Source organism: Artibeus jamaicensis, unplaced genomic scaffold (assembly GCF_021234435.1).
Source record: "Artibeus jamaicensis isolate MK-2021 breed Jamaican fruit bat unplaced genomic scaffold, CSHL_Jam_final contig_1998, whole genome shotgun sequence".
Taxonomy (NCBI): Eukaryota; Metazoa; Chordata; class Mammalia; order Chiroptera; family Phyllostomidae; genus Artibeus; species Artibeus jamaicensis.
This window is the reverse complement of record NW_026521407.1, coordinates 23,724,361-23,735,692: the sequence shown is the minus strand read 5'-3', so window position 1 is coordinate 23,735,692 and position 11,332 is coordinate 23,724,361. Positions and strand designations below refer to the sequence as shown.

General features: G+C 56.9%; 1 protein-coding gene across 4 annotated transcripts in view; it reads left to right on the top strand.

Annotated features, from left to right (window-relative positions):
• The first annotated feature begins 2,406 nt into the window (after positions 1 to 2,406).
• Positions 2,407 to 11,332, top strand: part of RHBDL3 (rhomboid like 3) — a 61,485-nt gene continuing 52,559 nt past the window's right edge. For 3 of the 4 annotated variants that reach the window (XM_053656383.1, XM_037143326.2, XM_037143328.2), the window contains exons 1-2: positions 2,407 to 2,824; positions 4,366 to 4,389. In XM_053656383.1, the coding sequence (XP_053512358.1) occupies positions 2,714 to 2,824; positions 4,366 to 4,389 (135 nt within the window). In that variant the 5' untranslated portion in view covers positions 2,407 to 2,713. The remainder of the gene's footprint in view (positions 2,825 to 4,365; positions 4,390 to 11,332) is intronic. The other variant, XM_037143327.2, reaches the window with a different exon arrangement.

Below are 11,332 nucleotides of genomic sequence, written 5' to 3'. Positions count from 1 at the left end.
TGTCTCCAAGTCCAGATGGCTTTCTCCCCCCAGCAGGGGCCAGGGAAGGGGAAGCCTTTCCCTGAACAGAGGCTTCCGGTTAGAGGTCGGCAAGTCTTTCCTAGGAGACTTTTGGAAACGCTGTCTGCCAAGGGGAGGGATGTTCCTCGGGCAGAAGGAGGCACAAGGCACCCTTCTAGATACTTCCCAGATCCTCCCTCTCTCCTTTATTCCCACTGCTGCTGCGCTCAGGATTTCTTACCTGGAGCACATCGCCCATCCCTCTGTGCTCAGGGCAACCTCTCTCCTGTCTGTCTTCTGCACTATAGCCCGAGGGATCTTTTAAAATATTCCTCTCTTGCTCACAATCCTTCCATGGCTCCCCATTGCCCTTGGGGCAAAGTCCAAGCTGTTTTTCTCATGAAACTCTTCTAGCCCTTCCCTCCAGACTGGGCTCTTTACATGGAGCACCTCCCTTAATTTCTAGCCATGCCAAACGGCTTGCAGTTCCCCTTCCATACCACCCTGCTGCACAAGCCCAGCTTCCACCTATGCGGTTCTGTGAGCCTGGAATGCCCCCTCCAGCTGCCCCACTTGGCCGGGTTCTGGGGGGTGTATCCTTTGGGAAGCCCTCTTGGACCTACAGGGATCCCCTCCTTTGGGTTTCTCTACACCTGGCTTTCCTGGCTGTCACCCTCAGTGAAACGGTTTCAGGAGGGCAGGATCTGGATCTTACCCACCTCTGTATTCCCAAAGCTCAGCCACTGGCACTTAGCAGGAGTTCCATAAATGTTCGGGGAGCTGAACTGAGCCTGCAGAGGTCCCTTCCACCAGAGGGGATGACAGAATAGGATAAGTGCATAACGGCCGTCCCTGAGCTGGAGAAGAGGCAGGATCTGAAGGGCAGTGGCCGGGGCCAGAACACTGCCAGGGGCTGCTGGGCCACGTGATCTCTGAGCCCTTCTCCCCACTTCCCTGGGCCCACCCCCTCCCCACCCACTTCTCCAGTCCGAAGGGTCTAAGCATAACACAGCCAGTGCCGAGGGATCATGCAGGTGACAGGACAGGGTGGGGAGCGTCTGTGTCGCTGACCTGGGGCCCCATGCTGCCTCCCTCCACAAAGAAGTCGGCCTCTCTTCTGTCCCCTGAAGGCTGTTTTCAAAATCACACCCTAAGCAGACGGTTTTATTTACAAGGAAATCTTGGCAGGATCTTGTTAGTAGAGTAGAGATGGGGGGGAGGGTGGTGAGAAACAAAAATAGTTGAAATGATCACACTTTCTGAAACCGAGATGAAAATTGGTGTCTGTAGCAAACTCACCTAATTAGAACGATGTTAATTTCCTTTCCGGTGTTTAGGGGAGCAGTCCTTGTCGGTGAGATGGTCACAGGTTGGAGCTGGGGCTGGGGTTACGTGTTTGCTTTATGGCCCTGAAGGCATCAACTGCAGTTTTCATTTTTTGGAAAAGAGCCTCAGTTTCTGAGAGGGAGCAAGGGCCACGAGGGAGTGAGTAGGTGGGTGGTGAGAAGAAGAAGGACGAGGAGTGGAAGGGGACAGCCTGGGTCCTGGCTGGGCACTGACGGTGGTGAGACCGCGGCAGGAATGCGCCTTCCTGCGAAGCCGCACCTGGCCCAGCCCGCGCCGGCCCGGGTTACAGGCGGGGCCTCTGCTCGGGGAGACAGTCTCTCTGGGAAGGTCTCTCCCGCAGGGAACTAGCTCCATTTTTGTTTACTTGTTTGTTTGTTTTCTTTAAAATATCCCCTAACTTCATTCCTACTTGCTTTTTAGTAGGGGCATTTCCCTGTCAGCCTGGTCACACGAAGCCAGGGCACTGTCACAGATCTCCGGGTGTAAGGAGGGCAAGATTTGGGGTCTGGGGTCCGGGGCTCCCCTACCCGACAGTCTCCCATCCCCAAATAACTGGGCCTGCCTGGACCTCCCAGAACCTGAGACTTGAATGAAGAGGTGATCGCAATCCCGGCCTCTCAGCGTCCGTCCCCCAGTCCACTTCCAGTTAACCCCGAGGTTGCCAAAGTAGTGAAACCTCCTGCCTCCTTCACGCATCTGCTGCCCGGTGACTCTCAGGAGCGCACACCGCACCCGCCTCCACCCCCACCCCCCACCCCGCTCACCCCGGCCCGGTGCAAAGAGTCAAACCCGACCCTGGGGTGGAGGCTGGTAGTGAGGGGGCCGGAGACGGCGCAGCACCAACCGCGTCCCGGGAGGCGCAGCCGCCTGCCTGCCAGCCCCGCCGCAGCCCTCCGCCCTCCCCGGGCCGCCTGCTCTGACCGTTCCGGCCCGGGTGGTGGCGTCTGGGGGAAGGGGGCGGGGGACGCCGGGCCCCGGAGCAGCCCCGCCCCCGCCTGCGCGCCGCCCGCGAGGAGTCCGTGGGGAGGAGGAGACTCGGGCGCAGAGCGGGGGCCGCGGGAAGCGGGAAAGGAGCGCGGGGAGCCGCGGGGCTGGGACCGGCCCAAGGGCGCCCTCGCCGCAGAGCCGGGTGTGGGGGCCGAGGCGGAGCCGGCGGGCCGCAAGCCGGGAGAAGTTTGGCTGCGGAGGGGCTGGCGTCCCCGGGTCGCCTGGCGGCGGTGCGGGGTTTGGGGCCATGGGGCTGGGCGCGGGGGCGGCGCGGCGCGCACTGAGTCCTCCGGGCGGCGTGGTCGCCGCGGCACAAAGTTAGCCTGGCGCCCCGGGGCCAACGCCGCAGCCGCTGGCTGTCCCCGGATCGCGCTTCGGCATGGGCGAGCACCCCAGCCCGGGCCCCGCAGTGGCCGCCTGCGCCGAGGCGGAGCGCATCGAGGAGCTGGGACCCGAGGCCGACGAGCAGCCCGCGGCGGCGCCCGAGGACGTGAGTGTCCCCTCCCCCGCCCGGGCAAACTTTCTGGGGGGCTCGAGGAGGAGAGCTGCCCCAGACCCGCCTCCGTTGGGCAACTTGGAGGTTTCAAGGTGACGCGGGAGCGCCCGGGATTGGCCGGGTCCCCGCGGGCGGGAGGGAGCGATGGGGCCGGTGGGACCGGTCTCCCCCAAAGCGCGAGCGCCACCCCCTCTTCGGCTCCCGCGGCTTCCCTGCGCGACACAGCCCCCGCCGCGGCGCTGGGGACCCGTCGGCCGCTGGAGCCCCTTCCCGGTGGCTGGTGCAGTGCCCGGGACACGGCGTTTTCCCGCAGAGGCGGCCGCGTCACAGCAGCGACTCTCCTCCCCTCCCACTCGCGACCTGCGGGCTCTCCGAGCCCCGGGGAGGGGCGGGCGCCGCAGAGTCCCGGGAGCCCTGCACCCTGGACCGGTCTGGCGACCCCCTTCTCCGCTCTCGGATTAGCTCCTGCCGGGCACCTGCCCTGTCGCGGCACCGATTGAAATTCAAGCTGGCTGGTCTCCCGGAGCCCGGCGGGAGGAGGGACTGGAGTCCAGAAGGGGGCTCCCGAGTCCCAGACCGCGTCCGCCCCCTGGCGAGGAGGGGAGGGGCTGCCCCAGAGGGCTTCCCTGCGGGCTGCCGCTCCAGCTCCCCTCCTCCCGCCTTGGGTCCTGGAAGTCAGCTGCGCAGCCGGCACTGGGGAGTCCTGGGAACTGGAGTTTCCCGAGCCCGGCCCTCCCAGGGTTAACCTGCCCTGAGGGAGCGAGAACTGAGCAGGCACTCGCCCTGCCCCATCGCTCGCTCAGGGCGAGGGGAATGTGGAGGTGAAGCCAGCCCCCCCCCCCCGCCCCCCACCTCGCCAGCCCAGCCGACCTAACCTAAGCCGAAAGACCGAGTTCTGAATGTGCTCTGGGGGAGCTTAACATCTTCCTTCCCTTGGGCTCCCATAGTTAAACCTCTGGCTTGTTTCCGGCCCCAAGGCCCTGGTAGAACCTCCTGTCCTCACCACTTAGACTCAGCACGCTGGGGGCGTCCCTTCCTCCGGAGCTGCAGGAACACGTTAGTGTTTGGGCAGGACGAGTCTTCCTGAGGAAGGGGTCTCTGGGCCCCCAGCAGGTTGAGACCGCTGCAGCAGGTCCGATGGAATGGCACCCTGGTGTGCATCCCTGGCCGGGCAGCAGAAGTGGATGCAGGCTTTGTAGTTATTAGAGGTTTTTAGAGGCCCTTGGACAGAGCTGGATGCCTTTATTTAGTCATTGTTGAGACTCACTCTTCTGCTCATCATTCTGCCCGCCTGTCTGGGAAGGAGGGATGCTCCTCCCTCCTCCCCCACCTGAGTTCCCTCCTTTTGCTCAGCACAGACTCATGTGGGGAGATCTTCCCAGGTTCTCCCCGGTCTCTTGTCGTGGGTCCCTGGACCTGGGGAGCAGCTGGGAGGCTACGTCAGGAATGGGGTCCACAGAAGCCTTGGTGATAAGTGTGTGTTTCTTTCTTTCTCTCCTCTTCCTCCTCTCCTGCATGGCCTCCCTCTCTACCAGCACTGGAAAGTCCTGTTTGATCAGGTATGTGAGCAATTAAATCCCCCCTTCCTTCCAGCCCTCCCCGAAATCAGTCTCCCTGCTCTGCACCCCTGAGATGGTGAGGTGGGGTGGGGGTGTGGCCTAGTGCATCTCCCATAGGAACTACCTGGTGCTCTCCAGGTTTCAGTGGGGAGGCTCCCCTGAGACATCCTTCCCTCCCTCCTCCTCGAAAATCCTCTTCATCAGAGCTGGGTTCATACCAGCTGGAAGTTGGACAGTACACACTGAAAGTCGGGGATGGCCTCGCTGTGCCAGGGGATTGCAGTCAGGCTGGTGGGGGGGAAGGCTTAGGTTGGCATCCCTTCTTCTCCTCTACCCCCATTCTTAAAGATCTGTGGCCACCAGTGAAGTCAAATCTCCACCATCCTTGGGGGGTTACTTGCAACATGGGCTCTTTTGAAAGCTGACTCAAATTTTTCTGGCAGAAATGTAGGGCGGGCTGTGGGGTAAGTAGAATGTGATTGTTTGCGATACTTAGAGTCTAGGTGTGAGGAACAGAGTGGAGTCAGGAGGGGCCAACTTGGGAATCCAAGACAGACACTTGAAATGCAGCCACGAAGTGGTTCTCTCTGCTTAGTACTCGTGTTGAGTGCTGCTGTGTATGTCCCTCTGCTTCCTTGGTCCATGATGCACGAGAGGGAGCAAGAGATGTCCCAGAGTGGGGGGGGACAGTGAACACCATGGTCCTGGGGCACAGTGATTGTGCCATGAAGTCCGGGCAGCTTTAAAGAGACCAGTCTGGTGGGGTCAGAGGGATGTGTTTTGTTGGGAGGAAGATAAAGCTGAGAAAGTAGCTCGGACCAGATGGACTCTGTCCTGCTGGAGGCAGGGGAAGCCTTTGACTATTTTGAAGCAGGCGTGTTACGGGATCCAGGCCACGCTTTGGGAAGATTCTGTGTGATAGGGGGGTGGAGCTGGGGTGGGCTCCCGGGAGGAGAGACACTAGCCAGGAGCCTGCTGCAGCACCTGGACACAGGCGCTTGACTTGGGAGATGACACTGAGAATGGAAAGGAAGAGGGACGCGGCGTCAGAGATTTGGAAGAGCTGACTAGACTGAAAGGCGAGGTGAACCGCGTCCTGTATATTGTCCTGCGTGATGTGCTCCCGTGTGCAGTGTGCACCCATGATGCCTCAGTGCTGCCCGTGTATAATGCATGCCCGTGGTACTTACTGCCCATGTTTTTTCCTCAAAAATTTTGGCAAAAAGTGCTCATTACACACAGCAAAACACAATATGTAATTTTGAGATTCTGAATTTAGGAGGAAAAGGAAAAGGCAGAGTCGGGGTGGTGGGATTGGCAAAAATGACAACTTTAGTTCCAGACAAGTTCAGTTTGAGGAGCCAGCTAAATGCAGACACCCAGGTGGGACCAAAGACATGGTGTTGCAGCTTGAAAGACACTGGGGGCCTGGGGGTGTGTGGGGTGTCATCCACGTTAACACGAGGTCTGGCTGCAGTTGGGGGAGCGTCCAGTGGCTCCTGTCCCGAGGGGTGGCACATCTCCTTCCTTCTGCTCCTAAGTGCCACCCACTCTCCCTCAGCTCCCAAGAGTGCAGCAGCTGCTGGCCTGCTGCCCTGAGGCAGGCGGGAGCCGCGCGCTGCCACCGATACCGACCAGCAAGCTGCCAGCCCTTCACACTTCTTGTCGGATTTAGAATCAGAACCTAGAACACAGTGTATCATTCTGTGTTTCTCTGTCTGCATCTGTGTTTCTCATCAGATTAATTTCCCTTGCTAATCCTTGGGTGTGTGTTTACATTTTAAAACAAACTATTTGGATGAGTGGAGGAAAACTTCTCCTAGGAAGAATTTGGAACTGGGGGGAGCAGAGAGAATGTGGAAGTACCTGCCTGGTATTATTAGTGGGTGGTCTCTGCAGTTGTTTCTGCCACTAGAGGGAGGTCCTGAGTGTCACAAAGACCGTCCCCATGCCGCTGGGAAGACCCACGGAGAAACTGTTCTGGACAGGCAAAATCCATTCTAGGAGAGAAACTCCTTAAACTTTCTCTGAACAAACAGTTGTTGTTTTTTTTTTTTCACAAGTTCTGTCTACTCTGCATCCCTTATGTAGCCTTGGAAGCCTGTCCTTGTCTTCCTCCTTCCCATCCGTGCTTTTGTGTTGAGGGGGGCAGGGCCTGACCCCTGGTGGATATCCAGCCCCTCTGTGCTTGTCCCGTTGCTCTGTGAAGCCAGCCCTGGGCCGTTCCCCTGACAGGACTAGATGAAGAGTAGGTATGAAGCTTCCCAAATGAATGCACGTTCCTCTGGGCCTGCATAAAGGTAGGATTTGGTGATGTTGAACTTGGTGCTCTTAAGAAAGAACATTAGGCTGGGGATTGCAGGCAGGCCCTGGACTTCATTTCCCAGAGGTCAACGGGATGGAAGGCTGGCCCCAGTTAGTTCTCCCCTCCTGGACCAAGGGAGCACCAGTGGTCGGCTTGTTTCAAACTGGCACCTGCCGGGACCTTTTCCCAGGTGTTAGGGATGGAACGGGACCCACTTCTTCCCGTCATCTAGTTCTGCAGCACAGGGGGTAGCTTCGACGAAGCGTGAAGCTAATTGGCCCCCCAAGGCTGGAAACCGGAAGTTTGGCCTTATGTGGTCACTCCTCAACTAAAGGGCCTAGATGCCCTGTGTGGAGTTGGGAGGTGAAGGAAGCAGGTGACCCCAGTCCCTTAGAAGTTTATCCAGCCGATCCCCCGCCCCTGATGCTGGGCATTTGCCCCCAGCAGGTGGACAGCAGGTCATCCTCACCCCTCCGCAGTCTTCTGCACAGATCCCAGAAGTTGCAGCAGTTGGGGAACCTGAAGACCACCGCTCATCTCCCCCACCTCACCCCATGGTTTTTATTGATTGCTTAATTGTAGATAGAGTGGGAGAAAAGTGGGGAAAGAGAGACATCCATTTTGTTGTTCCACTTATTGATGCACTCATTGGTTGATTCTTGAATGTGCCCCGACCGGGGATTGAACCCACAACCTTGGCTTATCAGGACAATGCTCTGGCCAATTGAGCCACATAACCAGGGCCCATGTTCCAGGTTTTTGTTTCCTATTTTAAGTTCTGCTTGAAGGAATTGTCTTTTCATATCCTTGGGATCTTAATGGTTTTCCTCAATACTAGATTGTAAAGTTACCAGTTACCATAAATATGAATCCGTTGTTATAGTATAATATCGTAGTAAAATAATGTCTTATTTTTTTCTGTAGTTGAACTTGTTGGGCTTTTTCCTTCACGATTCCTTCTGTTGCTTCGGGCCTGGGACAGTTTTCATCCCTTTTCAGATTTCATAAATTTATGCTTCTATTTCCCACTACTTTTTCTATGATTCAGGCAGGAAAAAAGCTACGGTAATCCTTTACTCCATCCAGATCTTATTCCTATCCAGTTACACCAGCATCAGCTATTAAGAAACACTTCCTTTATATACTGTTCGAGAAATGTTATCCTTTGGTAAATTTTTATGGGCGTATATATTACTTTTATATTCTATATATAGAAGAAATATTTTAGCTTTCTGATGTCGTCCACTGATATTTACAGTTTCGCTCAGGGAATGTACCTGTCAGAGGTTGCTCTGTACTTGTTCTGTAGCTTCCTGACAAGCTCCTTTGTTGTGAGTGTGCTCTGATTGGCTCCCTTGCAGCCCCTTCCTGAACTCCACAGAGGTGCCCTCAAGGGTCCAAGGTCAGATAGCGGGTCAGTGGTACAGGTGGGGCCGGAGCCTAGTTAACTGATCCAGGGCTCCTGGGGTTGGAAAACCATTTCCAGGTTCACCCTCAAAAATGCCTTCAAGATCAGCAAATGTTTAGTGAGGCAATGTTTAATGACCTTTTAGGTTTGGAGCAGAATTCTGTTAATTTACACAGCACAATTGCTTTCAAGTTCAAACAAGCAAAGGGGGAAATGAAGACTTGAAAGTGACTTGACCATGTCTCCCTTTTTCCCATCCCACGGGGAGCAGGCATCTCCCGGATCCCCCCCAAAAGACCTCCCACTTTGCTGTCTCCCAGAAGGAAAGTGGGCAGGTCCTCACTGTAATCATTTCATTGTAGCTGTGAAGTACAAATGTGTAGCAGCAACCGGAGCTCGGTGCCACTCAGGTGGGTTGGGGGTAGGGGGGAGAACCCTGGGTTCGGAGTCAGATAGGCCTGGATTCAACCTTACTGATTTTGTGATGAGGGGCAAATGGACATTAACTCTCTAAGCCCCAGTTTCTTCCTCTTTAAAGTGGAGGTGATCATCTTTAACTCCAGGGGTGACTGTGGGAACTGAAAGGAAGCGGCAGCGCTCTTCGCTGTGTCTGATATGCAGTGGTCATTCGCCAGCTGTCTCTTGACTGGGAATCAGAATTTGCTGGAAAGAAGCACCACGCTGCTTCAGAGATCCAGGTCCTCCCAGGAAAGGCGACAGCCTCTCTAAACCAGCTCCTTCCCAGTCCAGGCTTTTGAACGGAGCTGCTTCTGAGCCCAGAGGATTTTCCCGCTTGCTCTGCCCGGCCCCCTTCCCTCCGGCCTGGGAGTCTTTCCCTGGCAGCTCTTCTGTGGCATGGGGGGGGTTCTGGTTGCTGAAAAGAAGTCCAGGTGAGACTGCTGCATGGACTAGTGAGGAGCCACAGAGAAAACCCCTGTCCCAGAGATGAGGCGTTGGCGGCAGCCCCTCGGGAACACACAGCAGCAGAGGTAGGTTCCCAGAGAGGGACAAAGCCACGGCCTTGACTGCAGCCCTGGTCTGGGCCCTCTTCCTGGGGCTCTGGAGGTTATGACTTCCCTCCACCGCAAAGCCAGCTTCCCTGCCGCCCCAGCGGCCCTGTCCCTCATTCTGAATTAACAGTTTTTATTCCTGACGGCCCCCAGAAATGTATTTGGTAGCGGTTGAGCAGTGGGGCCAAGGGCTCTGAGATCATCTGCTGTCTGGCTTTGCCTGCCTGCCTGGCTGCCTGACACACACAGGTACACACGCATTCAAATGAACAAGTCAAACTACAGTCCCTCACGAGTTGTCTTGGATTCAAATCTCCTGCGGGAGCAGACCCCGACCACTGGGCTGCCTGGCTCCTGTCAGCCCGTCTGGGGCTGCTTCCACCTTGAGCACCACGGATTACGAGAAGGCCGGCAGAGGCATCTTGTCCGGTCCATTCATCGGTGCAGTCTCGTCAGAGCTGGGACTAGAGCCCAGCTCTGCCCCTGCTCTGACCTGTGTTCCCTGCACCAGACCTTGCAGACACCCATTCCTTTACTTGGCACCATAAGTGCCTCAAGCAGGAGACAGGACACACATCTGGCTCAAATCCCAGCGCACCTCCTGGCGGCGTGACCGTGGGCAAGCCAGCCAACCTCTGCAAGCCGCCGTCCCCACTTCTGCAGCTGCCACTGCCCAGAATGACACGAGCTGGTGAGGTTGGTGAGGTGGCGTGGCGTTGCACTCGGCAAAGCGCGTATAGTGAGTACCTGGTAAGGATGGTTATCTTCCTGAAACGTAAAGAAACTAACTGATTTCAAGATAACCTCTAACATGTACTAGTTCTAGGTCTTGAATCGAAGTGTCCAGATCCCCAATCTGGGGTTCTTTCTCCCCTATTGATCTGACTTCTTTAGGGTGGGAGATAGAAAACCACATTCCCCTGAATTTTCCACAGAGAAAGGAGAGAATTTTTTGGAGGCTGCCTGGGGGAGTGTTGACGCCCACTGGCTTGTTCCCCTGCAGGCAGAGGGTTAAGGGCAAGAACGCTGGGCCCAGGGCACGCTCCGGTGTTATGGAAATGAGCCGCTGGGTAGGCTGAGCTGTGAGCCTCTGGTGGTAACAACACGCCTGCTCCCGCCACCCACCCCGCACATACCCCACCTACCAGCTCTTCTGAAGCAGCTCTTCGGATGCAAAGCACAGGTTTGCATCCGAAACATTTCTTTGAGAGAGCAAACATTGAATGTTTACATATGTGCTTGTATGGGTTTAATCTCAATAGCCCTGTGAGGCAAGTGGTTCTGTCCCCTTCACAAAGAAGGAAACTGAGGCCCAAGGGGGTGGGGATTGCCCAAAGATAAGAAGCAAATGAAGACCCTCTGAAGAGAGGGGTTGTTGGGGGGGGTTGTCTGTGAACAAGGCTTCTGAAGCAGCTGAAGGCAATGGGAAGGGAAGGAGTTCAGTGACCCTCGTCCTGCCCAGCCTGCTCCTGGTCGGGGGTCTGCCTCCCTCTCCCTCCTACTCCCCGGGTTCCCTCAGCACTCTCTCTTTTCTGGGGCACCAGAGGGACCCTTGGGTGCCTTCCAGGAGGAGCAGAAGGAGGAAGTGGGTTTGGGCTGATGGAGAAGGAACGAGCTGATGTAAGACCCCCGCTTCCTGCTCACACTCACTCCTACCTCTCCCTGCTTGCTGCTCCCCTGGGACTCCTGCATTGTGGCTGTGCCTCGGCTTTGGTCCCCAGGCAGCTGTGACAGCTGTGACCTGTGACGGGATGAGTCAGCATGGGCATTATTATGCTTGCTGTTAGGGACCCAAGGGACCTGGCTTTGAGTCACAGCCTCCAGCTGCCAACTCAGAGTCTATGAACCTCCAAGGCCTTGCTGGTGGGGGACACGGCAGCGCTGAAAAAGGATGAGCAGGGTCTTCCAGGAGGTCCCCTGTCTGGTGGAGGGGCACGGCCTGGTGGACAGAGGTGGCCCCCACCCAGCTTCCTGTGTGCCAGGGGATGGCTGAGAGCTCTTCCCTCCTGGCCAGCTGTTGAGAGAGGCGTAGCTTCCTGGAAACATGCTGGATGTCCAGCTACTCAGCCTGAATTCAGGTCAGGGCGCGTGCCTCTCTGTGGGAGGAGGGGTGTTCTGGCTTCCCCTGTCTGGGAGAGGCTCCTGGAGAGGGTGAGCAGCCTCCCCACCGGCCCCTGACGTGGCCGCCGAAAGGACGCAGATGGCAGAGCTGGGTGGGAA